The sequence below is a fragment of the Spea bombifrons genome, chromosome 7 (genome assembly GCF_027358695.1).
Source record: "Spea bombifrons isolate aSpeBom1 chromosome 7, aSpeBom1.2.pri, whole genome shotgun sequence".
Taxonomy (NCBI): Eukaryota; Metazoa; Chordata; class Amphibia; order Anura; family Pelobatidae; genus Spea; species Spea bombifrons.
The window spans coordinates 29620034-29637438 of record NC_071093.1 but is presented as its reverse complement, the minus strand read 5'-3'; the positions used below and the strand labels follow the sequence as shown (position 1 = coordinate 29637438).

Here is a 17405-nt window from a genome sequence, read left to right as displayed (position 1 = left end):
CCCAAATAATTATTATGAAGTAATAATGTTAGATAAACGTATTACTGTTTTAAAATAATGTACCATTCATCTGTAGTGTATGAATGTGCTCTCTCTGCCTGCCTGCCTGCCTGCCTGTCTGACATCACAGGATAGTTTGCTTGAAGATCTTGATGGGTTAAAAGGGGACTTGAAGTTGAAGGTCAGGCTGCTTTGATATAATACATAAATGAGGACTTTGGATAAATGACAGGACTAAGGCTAAGCAATCCTAGTATCTGAATCAACATTTCAATGCAGTTTTTAAGTGACAAGGAGCATTGAAGAGAAAACCAAATAGGCTAGGGTTCCATTGATAGGGTTCTTTTACTTATCTTTACATAAAACAGCACTTGTGATATTTTATGAGGCTCACTATAGTAGAACAGCACCTTTAACACTTTCAAGTTTGAAATACAAAGTTTGCACTGTTGAGTCCTGAAATAAAACTTGGGCTATGGCTTCCTCTTTATATTAGATTCTCTCCAAATTCTTTAATAAATAAATATGATCCAAGTGTAGTGATTTCCCTTAACATGGATGGTTACATTTAATAAAAACCCAAATAAAACATGGATCCCTTACATGGATCCAATCCCACAAGGTCTTTTACTTGATATGCTGTGCTTTTCCAATCGTGGGGACAGACATGGACTATTTAGCTGGGAGCTTATCTGCTCATCGTCTCTTTCTGAACCCAAGAAGAGGCAAGATTGCAATGCATGAAATTACCAGCAGTTTGCAAAACGAAGGAATACATCAACAGCTTGAGAATTAGGCTTCTTTTAAATTTGCCTAGGTTGCATCCCAAAACTGCCGACTGGGTGAATTTCAATACCCGTAACTAAATCTCTTACAAAAAGCTTTCCCAAAATACGGACATAATGAAACTCTATAAGGTACATCGGTGTTATCATGCTGGTCCGATAAAATTGCAAGCAACCTTGAAAAATATGTTATTCCTCAGTACTATGAAGAAGAATTAGTAGATTGTATCGGTTTTTATTTGCTTGAAGTATTATTAAGGTATTAAAATAGCAAAAGGTGAGCTTAATTTTATCCACCAAACAAAAAACATTTTGCTTAAATATTAAAAATGTAGATTATCATTTCTTTAAAGAGGTTAGCGCAAATGACACTACGAAGAGGATGGTTTATAAAACAACGATTCTCCTGTGATAACAGTACTAATGTATTTCTTTGCATGTCTGATATAAAAATACTTCAAAACAGGGCCATCATCAGAAATCTTCAGGCCCAGTCAACCTTTTGCCCTGTTCCATCCCACTCCAACTGCATAGCCCCACTCTCGCAATGGGGCCACTAGGCCCTAAAGCTCACAATGGGGCCACTAGGCCCTAAAGCTCACAATGAGGCCACTAGGCCTCAAAGCCAATGAGGGCTTAGGTACAGGTGGCAGGCTGCAAGGGACAAAGGGGGGCTGTGACAGATCAAGATGCCTAAGCCCCCTGCTTGCCTGGTAACCATCCATGAGCACTGGTTGTAGCCCATGAAGGCAGTCCTTCTTTCAGCCATCATTAAAGGTTCCGCTTTAATGCATGATAACTGCATTACATTATTTCACCCAAAAGCATAGAGGGATTCATCAGAATCTTGTCTTTGCTTTTGCCACACAGGAGATGCGTTCAATTAATCATTAAGGGTTCTAGCAAGACCCTCCAGACAAATTCGCGATTGGTGCTACCAGTAGTTTCCATTGAGCTGCCAGAATCACTGAGGTAAAAAAAATACGTTACCTAAAGTCACCTAAAGAAGTATAGAAAATACTTTCAAACACTGTTTTATTACCAATTTTAAAACTATTGCTTTGAAACATACAGTACAAAAATAGCTTTATATTGTTCCCTAATGTAAAAAGATATTTAATATATATTCTAATATATAGCCTGTGTTATATTTTCTCTAAGAACAACAGTAATTTACAAAATAGTAAGACAACACACACTAAGTTACACATTTTTTTTTAAGAAAAATCCTCACACTTATTTACACTTTAATATCTGCATTAACTAAAAAGAGTGAAATGGCTCCTATTTACAGTAGGTTTAGTAATATGGTTCTCTTCAATAAAGAGGCTTTTCCCAATAAAGAAAAAAAATACACTGGTAACAAATTTAAAATGGAAATACATTTGTATTATTTTGGAGAATTAATGCATTTTGGATATAACCATACCTGGGAAGTCCAGGTCATGGCAGAAGCATTGCAGGATGCCCCAACAATCCCCCCCCCATTAAAAATAGCGTGTCCCACAACATCAGCAGGACTGCCCACCTGTGTCAGCGGGACTTCCTACCCACATCCTGCAAAGGGGGGGGGTGCTCCAGGTAGCTGTAGCCAAAAAATTCCCAGGGATCTATATTTATTATATATTCCCAAGCATATAAGGTGGCAAAGAAATGTACCACGTATGAAATTAGACCTTCTCAAAGCATCACAAAATCTTTTAGGAAGTGTAACCGCCACTGACAGTGGAATGGCTGTAAGCTGAAATCCTGGTACACTTAGGTCCGGACTGTCTGGCTGCTGTAATGCCGTAGAAATGCACTTACAGGAACATCCTTTTATCCCCAGCTATGGATTTTAATATGTAAGGGCAAGAAAAGGCCATCTAAAGATCTAGATCCATTGAGCTTGAGTAAAATGATCTAAAAGTATAACTGTCTTAAATACTTATATATGCACAGAATCTGAAGATTCAATTTATCCTTAAAGAAGCTCACAAATTAGAGGTATTTGGACCTGACTAACAATCATGAAGTAAACTGATCTAACAAAATAAAAAAACTGGAGCCCCACGTTATAAAAAAAATGTAGGAAGGGCCTAGCAAAGATTGGTCAAAGAACTTTGGAGGAACAGGTTGTGCTCCCATTAAGCCCCACCAATTCACCTCCCGCAGCACCTCTAAAACATGGCGCCACTGGCATAGTCCTAGTCTCCATAGGGATCATTCTGGTTAAAACAAAAATATCAGACAAAAAACTGTAATTGTTAATCTAAATGCAGCCGCTGGAGATTCTCAGCTCAAGTACAGCCTCAGATTTAGCTTTTACTCTAACATGCAGATGCAAACCTTCCCACAATTAAATACTTCACTTAGAACAATATCATACTGTTGTCATACTTGATAAAAAATATGATTTTAAAGAGTTATGAAATCCTCATGACAAGAATACCTACAATTATCTAGGGATGGGCTACTCCCCAAAGAAACAGACTGCTTTTTCAACTACAACTGTTTCCAGTGGAAAATTTTGGCCTAGACCAGGGGTGATCCCCAATGGGCCACAGCTCAAAGGGCTAGATGGTGACCTCTCTTGTAAAGGGCTACTTGCACCATGGGGGTCTGTACTTTAGTTGCCACAAAACTTCTTAGTATCTCTTAATCTATATGAGCTTGTTGAGGTGGAGACATTATGTACCAAGGATGATATGTGGCACATATGCCAGAGTGGGGCCCCCTCTGTAAGGCAATGTTATATTCACAATTATAACAAGGACATTTAGCCTATGGGACTGTAATAAAATATAAGATTTAACATAGCTCTCCCTGTATTTCTATATTTCTAAAATAACTCGTGGTTTGTTAGTGCTGTTTTCTGGCATTTGCTATTCTCCCATTTATGATATCAAATAAAAACAGTAATTCTATAGAGTATCAGGATGTATAAAATATTTGACATAATAGCTCCCAAGAAATATAAAATGTGTAAAAAAACATATGATACCCGTTCTCTAGGACACAGTGTTTTAAATATAGTTTATATAGTTTATTATTTTTCTTTAAAAAAGTTATAGCACAGTGGAACTTAATAGCAGCCTCATCTGACTCTCTTTCTTGATGTTATATTATTGTCAGCTGTTGTAAGAGTAGACTGTACTTTTAGTCCTGCCTTGCCCATTTTATGAGGCAGAGATTCAGGTGAAAATGATTTTGCGGCTTTACTTCGAGTTCTAATGATATTTCTGCCCCTTGTGTTCTTGTATGGTTGGTCAAATGACCTACTTTGAGCAGAATTTCTCAGTAGTGGCTTACAAATGCTTGACTTTTTCTTGGAAGGCTTGAGTGAAATATATTGTGATTGTTCATGGGTATTAACATGCTGTTGGCCAGACACTTCATTCCTCTGACATGTCTTCCTTTTTCTTAGCCTTTGTTGATGCGCTTGAACAAAAGGAACAGCTGATTTCAGAAATTTCATGGAAGGGTTTTTTAACGATTGTGTCCTTGTATTAGATACCTTGCCTTGTGCTATTTGTCCTGCAGTTCCCTTCTTTTTGCGTAGATTACGTCTGGACCTTTTACAGCATTTTGGTTCTTTCACTGGATTCATATTTTTCGGTGGTGGCTTTGTATTTTTTCTCTTGCATAGACCATTAGGCTCTTCTCCTGTGTCCTTTTTTCTAGATCTACTGGTTGACTGTGTGAAATGTGTATCATCCTGGCTTTTAGAATGACTGGGGTTGTAGGAGGATACAGAAAAGTTTGCATTTGGCTTGTCCAGATGATCTAGACATTCTGTTGTAATAGAGGATCCATTTGCTTGATGACTAAAATTTAAATCTTTTCCTTTGGTCGAATTTAAGCATTCAGAACCAAAAGAACAACTACTTGAGGACTTTTTAGAGGAAGCAGATCCTTTCAGTTCAAACTGTAATTTATCAACATTGACATCACTACTTAGGCTCCTAAACAGCTTCCGAACACAGGGGCTTTTTATACCCAGGCCCCTTACTGAACTTCTAGGAGGGGTTTTAATGATTCTATTAGTTAATGCATCATAATACTTTAGCGGAGATTGCTTATATGTATAATTCACAGAGTCCCTACTGTCGGTGGAGAACTGGTTTCGACCTCGTCTTGAAATGCAAGCTGGTTTACCATTGCCAAGCTTTGCATCTGGATGGGAAAGAACATAGACCATTGTCTTCGGCTGTAAAGGGCTTAAAATTTTAGTGTAGGATTCCGGCAGCTTCAAAGCACACATTCTAGTTTTCATGTCTGGAGTCCGCTCCTCCTTAAAACCATTTATAAAACATTGTCCTGAATCCAGCCCAGGTTCAGTTTTAATTACTTTTTTCTTAACTACTGGGTAATTGACCAAGCTTGTTTGAGTACCATGACTGACCTTCACTATTTGGCATCTTGAAGCAAGTCTCCAAGTCCTTCGGCCAGGTTTAAATTCTCTCCTTAATATTTTCTCAGATTTAACAGAGAGAATTTCAGAATCATTGTCTGGGCAAGGCATATCACTAAACACTGGTAACATACGATCATTATCTGGCTCTTTGTAGTCGTTACTTTGAAGTCCAATCTTTCTTTCAATTTCTTCACTTTTAAGTCTTCTTTTTTTCTTCCTGTCAACATCCGCTAAAGCTCCACTTTCAAAGTAGCAATGAAATTTTCCCTTTCTGAACTGCCTAACAAGAGCTTCAATTTTTAAATCATCCTCATAATTGATTTGGGACCATGTTTTGCCAACAAAAGATGGAGGCACATGAGGCAGTGCTGGAATAATTTTGTCTTCACTTTCAACTTTTACGTCATCTGTCTCTTTGTCTGGACAAACGTCAAGAACACATTTTAGCTTTGACTTATAGTCTTCATCAAGGTTAACATTAGTTTCTGTGAGCACATCCAAGTTTTTCAAGACTGACTTGGATGGATTATCTTCAGAGTTCACTGGTACATCCCAGTCAAAGCTTAGGCTGGAATCTTCAGATTTGCCAATAATCGTGTGGATGTTTAATGATGAAACACTGCTTTCATCGTTACCCGTGGATTTTTTATATGAATTTCCATAGCAGTGTTTCCAAACTACCTCTTCGATGGTTTCAACTATACATTTATAACCACCACACAAACATACACCTTTGTCTCGAAGCTGGTTGGCTTCAGTATCTTTATGGAGTTTGCCATTTTTCAAGTGGTTGTCCACAACATGATTCCTGAGAGCATCATCCACCTTTCCCTGAGATTTCATATCACTTTGTATGCCATGTCCTACACCTGATGTCAGGTTATAACAGCTACCTGGGGAAGTAAAAGGTCTCTTCTGTAAACCTTTCAGGGGCCTTGTGGTCACTGTAGCACCAGAGCCTTCATTTTTTTCTGACATTTTGTTTTTCTTCGACCTTAGACTTAACACCGGTTGTAGGGTTTCAGAGCAAGAAAATGTTTTTACATTTAGCTGACTAGAATAATTAAGAGTTACACATGGAGAACTCTGAGGTAATGTATCTACTGAATTGTTACAATTAATGTATCGTTGCTGAGGCTTTCCTTCTGTTGATGATTGTCCTTTTTCAAGATTTTCATTGTGCGGTGGCTTCAAAGCAACCTTCTTGGAGTTGTAAATGAATGCGAGTGAGTTAATATTACACGTCTCAGAATTCTTTTCAGAATTTATAACAAGCATTCCTCTTTTAGAAGGAGCTGGTTGTTTTCCTTGAGCTTGTGGCAGAGCAGGAGAACCATTTTGTGGAAAGCTTGAATGTAACGTAACCTCAGGAATGTCATCATACGTTGGTCTGCAAAAGGAAAGGAATATGTATATTGAATATGTGTATATATATATATATATATATATATATATATAGACAACATTTACTTGTCTACTGCAATGGCAATTAATTCTAAGCAAACAAACTTGTGTACAATAACTCAACTAACTAACAAACTTCAAGCATTGAAACTCACATGTAACTCTAATTTAAGTAGCCATATGTATGTTGTAGCTTTAGTCAAAGTCAAACATAATAGAAGAACAGACAACCGTCCCATCAAGAGTAGAGCGATTGACAAAGCTCTTATTCAGAGCCACTTGGCTGATAAAGTCACAGTGACTTGCACTCGTTACAGCAACATCCCCTAGTTCATCTATACAGGACTTTGATAAATATACAGATAGAAATACAGAAACTTAATTGTCCTAAAGTGGGCCCTTTATTTTCTATTATAAAAAATATGGTGGGGGCTTTTGTTACCCTAGAAAACATTAATATAAAAAGGAATTGGCTAAATACATGACACAAGATGATAACATCAGCATTTAACAATGATAATGGTCAGCATAAAAAAAAAAAAAATTCAGCAAAATATACCCAACTAAAATAAAACAATATTTTTTCCATTCCAAAAAAAGTAACATCAGAAGTTGTCCTTTTAAAAAAATCCCAATTGTGTTTCATAGATAAAAAAAAAAGGCTAGTGTTGCTAGGTTATGTCCAAATTGATCGCCTCTTTGTTTTTAGTTTTAATTATGAATACGAGCAGACAAGGACATAAAATAGTATATGAAAACTGTTCACAGCTTACTTTAAAACGTCAACAGATACAGTCTAAAAATGTGTAAAGATGAAACAGGGAAGGAAGTTATGTGTGTATATAAAATGACATTATAATGTGTACTTTAATTGGTGTTGATGTACCATACATTTAACCTTTTATCTTTAAACTCCCAAAGGTACTTGTGAACTGTGTGTATTAGATGTGGGTTTGTTGATGAACACATGAACAGTTATTATAACTTGAGACTTATGCATCACGTAGTGTGTATATTTATTTTTGGTACAATATAATCTACAATGAAGTTTTGAAATGCCGAGGGAACTTCCGATGTGAATGGAATAAATATGTTTCTATATATAGATATAGATAGAGAGAGACCCAATACTATGTGTCTTATAGACTCCCTGGCCACTTTATCAGGTACACCTTGTTAGTAAATTATACCCATTCATTCAGAGAAATTAGGGGAATTAATTTACACTAACTGGACACCAGCTGCTTGCATTATTCTCCCAGTACAAAGATTTATTTTCTTAATGTACAAGTTGTCTGCGGTGATGTTAGAATAGGTCCCTCTTTACACTTTTCATATGCAGGGATGTTGCGGCATCAAAGCAGGAGTTGCCGGGAGTTTTTACTTTTGTTTCTCACACCTCAGGAACCTCCCTTCTCGCAAGTCTCTGGGATAATGTCTCACGCAGCAGCCTAGGAAGCCGGTCACAAAAACTAAAACCATCAACAAACTTTAATAAACCTAAATGATTCTCATATCTGAGTGCTGTATGTACTTCCCCCAGGTATAATTTTCTAGGCTTCTTCGCCTGAAGTTTTTAAATAAAAAAAATAATAATAATACACAACGAGGAAATGTCTTTACCTGGTATCATGATAATTCTGAGGATGATAAAGGTGAACGTCCTGTAGGAAACGCTCCATCATAATGTTGGAGTTGAACAAGCTCTTGTTATAAGTGGACATTTGCTTGTGCTGCTCACAGGCAAGATGCTATACAAGAGAAACATCATATATTAAGAAATGCAGGCTGTATATTTATGGTCCAATGTGATAGAAAGAAATGGTAATATGGAGGAACAGATATAAATTCTAAGTGTTTATATATTCCTACTATTGCCATGTAATTATCATATGTATCATATCAGTTATAAATGCCTAAACGCTGTCATTTTATTTACATGTTCCTTGTGTTTCTAGGTTTCCTTGATTTCTTCTCAAATCAGGGGGAAAGTTTCAAGGACGGGTAATCAAGAAGCTGTTCTGAGACATTGGTAACTCGGTATAATAAAAGTCTTGATTTGTGCAATAATTGCCTGTATTGTACACCTAATGATCTGATCAGCAGAGCAAATTAAGCAGGGCCATAAAGATAACATCTGAAGTCTTGCTGTAATTTAAAGGGTGCATCTGCAACCCACATGACCATGACGCTGTATGTCAGCATGTACAAAGAGATTCTATTAAGATTTTATAAAGAGAGAGAGACTGGCAATTAAACAGGAATGATATTTTATTTACTTTTAGCTCATTGTGTTGAAAAATAATACTACTTGCCTATTCTTGTTAGCACAATGACATCAGTATCTCATCATCTAAAAACCACAAGCATCAGAACCAACCACAAGTAATACAACAACAAAAAAATAAAGGCAAGCAGAGCACAGCCTTCATAAACACCACTTAAATACACAGAAGAAAAGGAGCTTACACATTTCACATCCCGTTCTGTATAAATTAGATCATTTTATCTTAAATGGGAATTGTCATCGAATTTCTTATTACTATATTTACATTTTTTTTAAATCCTGTTTTTGTATAACGTAATGCTTTAGACAGCTGTATATTATGTATATGTATGAGTTTTAGCTTTGTTGTCCTAGCCCAATACACTAGACAACACTCTGGCCATTATTATACTGCCTTGTGGGGAACAATAGAGTGACTCGGTCTTAAGCACCCAGCCTGACAATCTGACTTATGAAAGTCTATAAAGGAAAGGATTTCATTAGACAAACGGGACTTTGTTAGCACTATCATAAAGACAAGGTTTTTTCAGAGCAAATGCTCTTAAAAACACCCCTAGTCTTATATTCGAGGTCGTCTTATAATCAGATCTCACATAGAGGTCTGACTACAAGACTAAGATCCATGTCGCCCGCAGCAATGCAGTGGACCTGGATCCTCAGCGGGTGAACTTCTACACGATGCGCGCAGACAACCTCCGCTGCTACTCTGCACTTCTGCCAGGGCTTTCTTGACGGAGCACCGGTGTGACATGACCTTTCGATGCTCCACCATAGAAGCTCCTGCGGAAGTGCCGACCAGCAGCAGCGGAGGTTGTCTAAGCGAATCGTGCAGACGTTCACTGGCTGCCAGAAAGAAGGATCCCCTGCAACTCTGCAGAGGAGCCAGCATGAAATGACCTTCTGGTGCTCAGTCATACCAGACAGCAGGGAGTCTGGAGCAAGGGGGACAAGTCTGGGGATGTATTGCTAAGTCGGGGGAGGGGGGCAGAGTGGCATATCAGGGAGGCAGAGTGGCATATAGGGGTATAAGGCATATATGGGGGCAGATGTACGTAATTGGGGGCAAGTTGGCAAAGAAAAGGATATAAAAACAAGAAATGCATTGTTCTCAATCACAGTTTTTATTAAATATGAAAAAATAGTTTACATGAATTAATATTTACTATTAAAACTTTTTTCCTATAGGGTAGTCTTATATTCAGGCTTTTTCTTTTTTTCCTAAATTATATTAAAATTTTGTGGGGTCGTCTTATAATCGAGCAAACACGGTAATTGGCAAAGTGTGGTATTTTGAGCAGGGAAAGTCACACACAATATCACATGACTGGCAACAATGGCATAAAATCTGCAGATGAGGACAGTTTAATGAAAAAAAATGAAGTAAAACAAAAACACTGGTGTGCGGTATCCCTCTCTGCTGGTTGTTCACAGCTCTAGCAGTTTAGTGTGATAAAGTGAAGATAGAATCATACCTTTTCTAGGTTGATATAATGTACTTGGCAGCAATTGCAGTATCCTTGTCTGTAATACCCTGGGGGTAAACCATTTGCAGAGAGTTCCGGGACTTGACTAAAATAAAAAGATGATTATATATTATCATGAAAGTGTTTAAAGGAACCATGAACAATATAAGAAACTAAACACTCAATCTAGGATTTAAGTATCTAGAATATCTTTTCAAATATAAATAACACAATTTCTTACTATGTTATAGACAGAGGTGGGGCTGGCACAGGACATACACCAGAGGACCGCTTGCAGAGGCAGGGCTCAATGGGGTCTGAAGGCAGTCTGAAGCTTCTCAGGGTAAGAGAGTTGCATGTCTGGGTATGTTATAGTGTGCGTGTTTGTGTCAGGCCATCTGGTTGTGTTAATGTGAGTGCCTGGTCGTGTTAGTGTCTAGCTGTGTTAGCGTAAGTGTGTGTGGTTATGTTAGTGTGTGCGTCTCGGTTTGGATATGTTTGTCTGTGTGGATGCCTAGATGTGTGTGTTAGTCTGTGTGTCTGAGTATGTTGGTGTATGTGTGTGTGTTCGTGTGTGGTTATCTTAGTCTGTGTGTCTGTGCCTGTCTGTGTATATTAGTGTGTGTGTGTATGTCTGTGTATGCAAGTGTGTATGTGTCTGAGCGTGTTAGCGTGTGTGTATGAGTGCATGTGTTGCAGTGTGTTAGTGTTGCGTGTCGGTGTTTATATGTGTGTGTTTTAATGTGAGCGCCCCTCCTGAGGTCAAGCTTTGGATCCCCCCTGCTTGAAACAACCCAAACTACACTATAGGAGGTCTATGCCAAAAAATACCCAGAATAATCTTACGCACCCGAGCACATCATTAAAAGGTGGCAATATCTTGGGGAAGGGAGTGCTGCTTACAAACACAACTGCCTACAATCTAAGCAGAATGAGACTCCTATGCAAAAAATATGTCTGGGAATGAAAGGGCTTTGTACAAAGATTGTACCTTTTTGTTGTCTTTCTGAAACTAAAAATGACTTCAAGTCGCTCTGGACAGTAGTGTCTTGTCAAGTTGTATTATTTAATAAAAGTCATACCATTTATGATAAATAGGTTTGGATGCAGGGCATGTATCATAACTTTATTATGTCTATTATTCAATTTCATGCAGACATCTCTTGTTAAAAAAAAACATAATGTACTGATTGATACCCTTGATAATGGAACAATGCTGCACAAAAACAGAGGTGGAAAGAATATTTCAGCACTTAGTACCCATTTAAACCTAGCATTGGTGAATAGGTATCATCTTTACATTTCGAGCACTGTTAATACTAATAAAAATAAATGATCAATCGCTTACCTGCTGGGGCTCTCCATCTTCACATTTTCCTCATTCGTTTGCTTTCCACAAGTGCCTGAATGAAAAAGAAAATATAAAACATGAAACACAAGGTCTCTACATGCAGAGTAAAGTTGAAGTAAAAGAACCATAGGTTCTGAAAGAGAAACAAGTGGAAAGCATACCCTATAAGTTATTCTCTTTTTAGTTTTGCAACTTAAGGGTGTTGTTCCACTTAGAAAAAACATTAATTGTACTCTCTAGTAAGCCAAGTATTTCCCCTGAGGGTTTAATTGCATAATAAATAACAACACACACAAACCTTTAAGGCGTTTATTCTGTTTCCACCGTAACAAACTATCAATGCTGATATTTGTGATACACGACACATTCTTGGGCAAAAATTATGAATGAGGCAAAATCGAAGTGAAGAATTAATTCTGGGAAAGGTGAGCTCATTCAACAGTACAAGAAATGACGTTTTCAATGTTGTTTCTTTAGAAATGCCTTAAATCCAATAAAGTAGGTATTGGGAAGACCAGTGTTTATAAATAGTAGTATATATACGTATGCTGCAATTTCTGTACACATGAGCTCTATCGTATCCACTGGTAGGTTCACTAAGGTCTGATGATGGATATCAAAATTCAACACTACCATACATCACAATGTTTGCAAAGGTACTTAAAATGTAGTTTCCGTGACTACAGAAGAATGTTGAACACATCTCCTGCCGGGCACTTAGCTAGGGGTCTCGTAATCAATAGAATGCATATGATGTTTGAAGTGTCCCTTTAAACTCCATCCTTCCGTTCTTTTGATAACAGGGTTACCTTGTGGTGGGGTAGATGAACACTCATCAGATGACTTTCTCTTTTCAAACATCTGCGTAAGAAAACAGAAACAAAATAATCACAGCTTTGTGCAGGTTACACATATCAAACTTTTTTGAAGGTTAAATCACATAGTAACAACTTTTACAAATCCTTTTCAATGCCAATGGTAACAACCTGTGCCTGCTTTGTATTCCATGACAACCAAGGTAAAAATCATAAATGTGACATTTATGATTAAATCATTATTTCTGGGAAGGGAGTTTCTAATGCTGGACTTAAATTCAGCACACTTTTGTAATTAGAGCCGTCAACCTTGTTGCTTTGGGGGTAATTAAGCTACTGGGGGAAAATAAGTGTGTGATGTATCCTAACATGAATACAAGTGATGTTATCCTTTTCATCAGTTTTACTGAGGTGCCTATATTCTAGCAGGGATACCCAAAGATCCTGGCCTGTTGGGGCTTGGAGTTTATCACCTCTTGTAGGAACTCATCTAAAAATGCTTGTGATCATTTATTATAATGTTACAAATACTTCAGCACCCCAGCCTCTTCAACAAAGGAAACGCATCAAAGTACTTCGTAAGTACAGTACTGTGATATGCACTCACTAAAGTTGATGGGGAAAAATAATTATCATATTTGCTTGATTATAAGACATGGTTTTTTCAGAGCCCTCGTCTTATATTCGAGGTCGTCTTCTAATCAGACCTCAAATAGAGGTCTGATTACAAGACTAAGATCCAGATCCCCCGCAGCGCTGCAGGGGACCCGGATCCTCTTCTTCCTCTGGGGGCTTCTATGACGGAGCGCCAGCATCACATGACCTTCCAGTGCTCCACCATAGAAGCTCCGACGGAAGTGCCGGCAGCAGCGGCGGTTGTTGTTTGTGCGCGTCCCGCTGCCGGTGAACGTTTGCAGGATGCACACAGACAACTGTGACTGAACGTCAAGCAGCCATTTGGTGGCAAGAATCGTTGGACCATTGAAGAGAGAAGCTGCAGAGCTGCAGATTCTACCTGAGATAAGTGGGTTTTTTTCTTTTTTGAAGAATGCTTATTAAAGTTCTACATGCAAATCAATGCAGGATTCTTTAGTTACTGGGGTTTGAAAATGAGACTTCTGTGTCATATAACTGTGGAAGCAGAATGCATATGTAAGTGATTGAAATAAATGGGAGTAGCAGCAGCCAGTCATATATACAAGCTGAAACAAATGCATTTTTCGCTCACAGACACCTACCTTGGATCGCTTTGACAAGGCTTCTTTCTGTGAACAGGTTTTCACTCTGTCACTGTGTTTGGCAGAAGTCAAGCAATCCAAGCCTTGGGATAACTATCATGTCTGAGGGGTACCTGTGACACAAGAGAAAGGGGGATATGATTCTTTTCAACCTGTGAAACTGCATAAAGTAAGAGGTGACAGACAGAATTGTGTTTATATTGTTTTTAAAATTGTTTTATTTAAGGTCAGGTTAAAATGGGATTTGACAATCCACTAAAACGCATCACTATTTATTTTCTGACAATAAGGAAATTGCAATTTTCTTGTGAAGTCAAATAATAATCTTCCTTATTACATGGCAGGTAAGCCTGCATTCGTTTTTTGATGCTGCAAAGTTAGTTTCTCCTCTTTGAACAACCCGAAGAAGCAACCCAAGGCTTGAAGAAGGCCATATTTTTATGACTGTACTGGGTTATTTCCAAACCTGAGACAAAGTTATCTTCAAAGAGTTCAAAAACGACATGTATCTCTCAAGCTGTTTGTTTATATATTTGACGAAAATACACCTAAATGATAATACATAATAAGAGGAGTACCACTGATGAGTTTGCACATGGTAAATGCAGAGTAAAAATGTACACTAAACTAAACTTTAAACTAACTTGGTATTTGAAAAACCGTGACTTGGTGCCTTTTCTTACGTTAAAATGGTTCAACTAATGATAAACTCATTACCACTTCAGGTGTGGAAAAAGGAGGAGACCAGATGGTGAATCGGTTTTCTCCAGAGAAGAAGGAGCCAATTGCATTTTTTGCAAAACACCCCTGAGTTTTGAGTTCCAAGCTATGGCCTTAATGCATTGGGTTTGGGGATGGTTGGTATCCTTATCTGCCTAGGAGTAAAAATGCTGGACATTCATAAGCTATATATAGATAGCAATGCCAGCCCGGTAATGATGATAGAGATGTTGATGATATGCATTCAGAACGACCCGATTTTACACGGGCATGATGATAACTAGATTACCTTTGGTGAATTTAAGTCTTTTTCTGAAGCAGCTTTTGTGCATGCCATGTAAAGATTAGACATAGGGCTCAATTTGTGCTGCAAAGAAAAAAGTTGTCAGGTCGTATTAATTATTCAAAGGCTGGATTTGCCCTTCTTGGAAGAGAAACTTGCTGCTCTCTTGCATTTAGACTGGTGAAGGGCTCATTGCAGCACCGGAGGCAACATGAGAAGGTATTCTACAGTTAGCACTTAACAAATAAATGTATAACGCCACTACAAGTATGTGTTACAGCAAATAATATAACAGGCAGAAGCAACTTTTTGTAGTTGATCTGCAATCTGATATAATGAAGATCTGGTTTGTAGTTTCATCGTTTTTCATCATTAGTCTTTTGAGATGAGAATAAGCAAATGATCCCATTTAAATAATATGAGAACCTTTATATAGAGGTAAATTGGGGCGCTCAAAAAGTATATTTTCACACTATTAATATTTGAATTTAAAGATTTAGCTAATTTAGTAATCACTTGCTCCAGATGCTGGGCTCCTTGGGCACCCACTTACATTGAACGATTCCACAAAGGAGCTGTCCCGTCAGCTCTGCTGAATTTGACACTTGTAAACATGTGGAAAGTCCAAACCCTCTACATAACTAAGGCACCTTAATGCATATACCTGAGAGGTCCCTTTAAATGTTCCGCTAGCAAATGCAAGTGGAAAATTCTACACAATACCTTCATATGCATTTGCCTCCGGCCCCCAGCTATCTTCCATGCAGGAGATGTTTTCGTTAAATCCAGAATTTTATATATATATATATATATATATTAGTTTTTTGTTCTTTCTTTTTTTTTTTAGAACACAGGCTATGCTTAGAGCAACTTTTTTAACTGATAAAAATAATCAAACCAGTGTCGCTTTAAATAGAGTATAAATAAAGACTCAGAATAGTCCAAGCCACATGGATATTTGTTTTCATTCATCACTACTGATAAATTGCCTTTAGCAAAATAAGATTGCAAATGATTTAACAAAAGACTTTAGACAAATGTTACTGCAAGGTATTGCTTAATTGTATGCGTATTTACCACTCCTGTTTGACTTCAGTGTTTTATATATTGTTGGTATGGAGAGCTTGAGGCTCCAGTGAATGATCTACACAAACGAAAAACTGAAGGAGCTGTCCTCATAAGGCAGCCGATTTTAAATAAACAGGACCATAATAAAACTTTACCTCAAAGAACATAACTGTATGTTTCGAAATGAGAAGTTTTATGGGAAAAAGATTAAAATAAAATTAATGGGGAAAAAGAAGAGATAAACACGTTCTTTATGTAGATAATTTTATTTCAATTGCTTTTCTTGCAAAACAACATTTTGGGGAAACAATTTTTCTCATACAGGAGTATATAATTACCATACAATTACAGGCCCCATTCAGTGTGTAGCAATACTTAATATAGATTTCTGTCTTTATATATATGTATTAAAACGTAGCTTTTTTTAAAATATATAAATATATATGCGCAAGTGCTCGACATGTATGCCACATAATTTAAATGAATAAACGGATGGTTGTCTTGATTTTTGCTCTTTATAATGAATTACTGATGACGTATAGACATAGCTAATGGCTCTCTGCTATACAATAGTAATGGTGGTAGACGTTTAACCTTTTTCAAAGCAGAAATAGATTATGTGCATGCATCACAGAGAAATCTGACTGCCATTTTGGGGTCAAGAAGGATTTTTTTCCCTGGTTAGTGCAAAATTGGGAAGAGCGAAAGCGGGGTTTTTTTGCCTTCTTTTGGATCAACAGCAACAAATTAACAGATATAGGAAAGGCTGAACTTGATGGACGCATGTCTTTTTTCAGCCTATGTAACTATATAACTATGTAAATACTTGAACTGAGTGGCCGCCATGAAACAAAACAATCTGGCATTAGTTGGTCGACATAAGGATACTCCGAGAGCCAGGGTCCTAGGGGTCTCTGGTGACCCAGCACATTTTGGGTCTTCCTGGCTACACGGGCTTCTTTATTATATCTGCGGATCCTTTGCAATCGACCAGCTGCCTTGGAGAACTGATTAGTAACATCCTAAATTGTTTTCCAATACAGAAGTAAAAGTGGTTGTTTAATATAAGGATTTGCAATGTCAGCCACATTAAACACATATGTAAATCGTATAGCCGTGTTCAAAGAAGAAATCCTGTTGTGCAGCGATGAAGGCGCTATATCATGCAATAAGTAATATTAACAGTAAAAAACATGATTGTGGCATCTCAATGAACCTCCATTACAATTATTTGACACGTCCGGTACATAACAGATATTATGTTGCTATCTGTATATGATACAGCGCTGCGGAATAGGCCAGCGCTATATAGAGGGTAAATAATAATGGTGTATGAGTGTGTTATATATAAATATAAACACACACAAAACACCCAGAACTTCCTTCAAATGAACTTTGCCCCGTTACGAGACACAGAGCGCCGACCCCGGCTTTACGTGCTTCCGTTATGCCGCGCCCCCCATTTTTAAACTTTCTTTAGCAGGAAATCCCGATATTTTCATTTGTTAAATCCCCCTCACCTACTTTCCTTCCAGGCTTTCCAACGGTTCCGGAAATAATAGTTTCCGCTTCCGCTGTAAGTTCACACCATAGAG

The 17405-nt window shown here is 37.7% G+C and overlaps 1 protein-coding gene and 1 long non-coding RNA gene across 3 annotated transcripts; both read right to left on the bottom strand.

Moving 5' to 3' along the window:
• Positions 1-3788: 3788 nt before the first annotated feature.
• On the bottom strand, positions 3789-10437 carry ZDBF2 (zinc finger DBF-type containing 2). Its single transcript, XM_053471541.1, has 3 exons — positions 10345-10437; positions 8209-8336; positions 3789-6571 (listed from the first exon to the last, which is right to left on the bottom strand). The coding sequence occupies exons 2-3, from the start codon at positions 8307-8309 to the stop codon at positions 3862-3864; spliced, it is 2811 nt and encodes a 936-aa protein (XP_053327516.1). The 5' UTR covers positions 8310-8336; positions 10345-10437; the 3' UTR covers positions 3789-3861.
• Positions 10438-11683: 1246 nt separating this feature from the next.
• On the bottom strand, positions 11684-17370 carry LOC128501987 (uncharacterized). 2 transcript variants are annotated; one of them, XR_008355076.1, is made up of 4 exons: positions 17331-17370; positions 13740-13852; positions 12496-12547; positions 11684-11738 (listed from the first exon to the last, which is right to left on the bottom strand). It is a non-coding gene; the product is annotated as an uncharacterized LOC128501987 (long non-coding RNA). The 2 variants fall into 2 exon arrangements; XR_008355075.1 differs by lacking the exon at positions 17331-17370 and having other exon boundaries at positions 13740-13974.
• Between the last annotated feature and the right edge of the window lie 35 nt (positions 17371-17405).

Excerpts from the sequence above, each read along its gene's own strand:
- ZDBF2 (XM_053471541.1), bottom strand. The coding sequence starts at position 8,309 with ATGTCCACTTATAACAAGAGCTTGTTCAACTCCAACATTATGATGGAG. Across the intron at positions 6,572-8,208 it reads CAGAATTATCATGATACCAG|ACCAACGTATGATGACATTC; the intron begins GTAAAGACATTT and ends TTCCTTTTGCAG.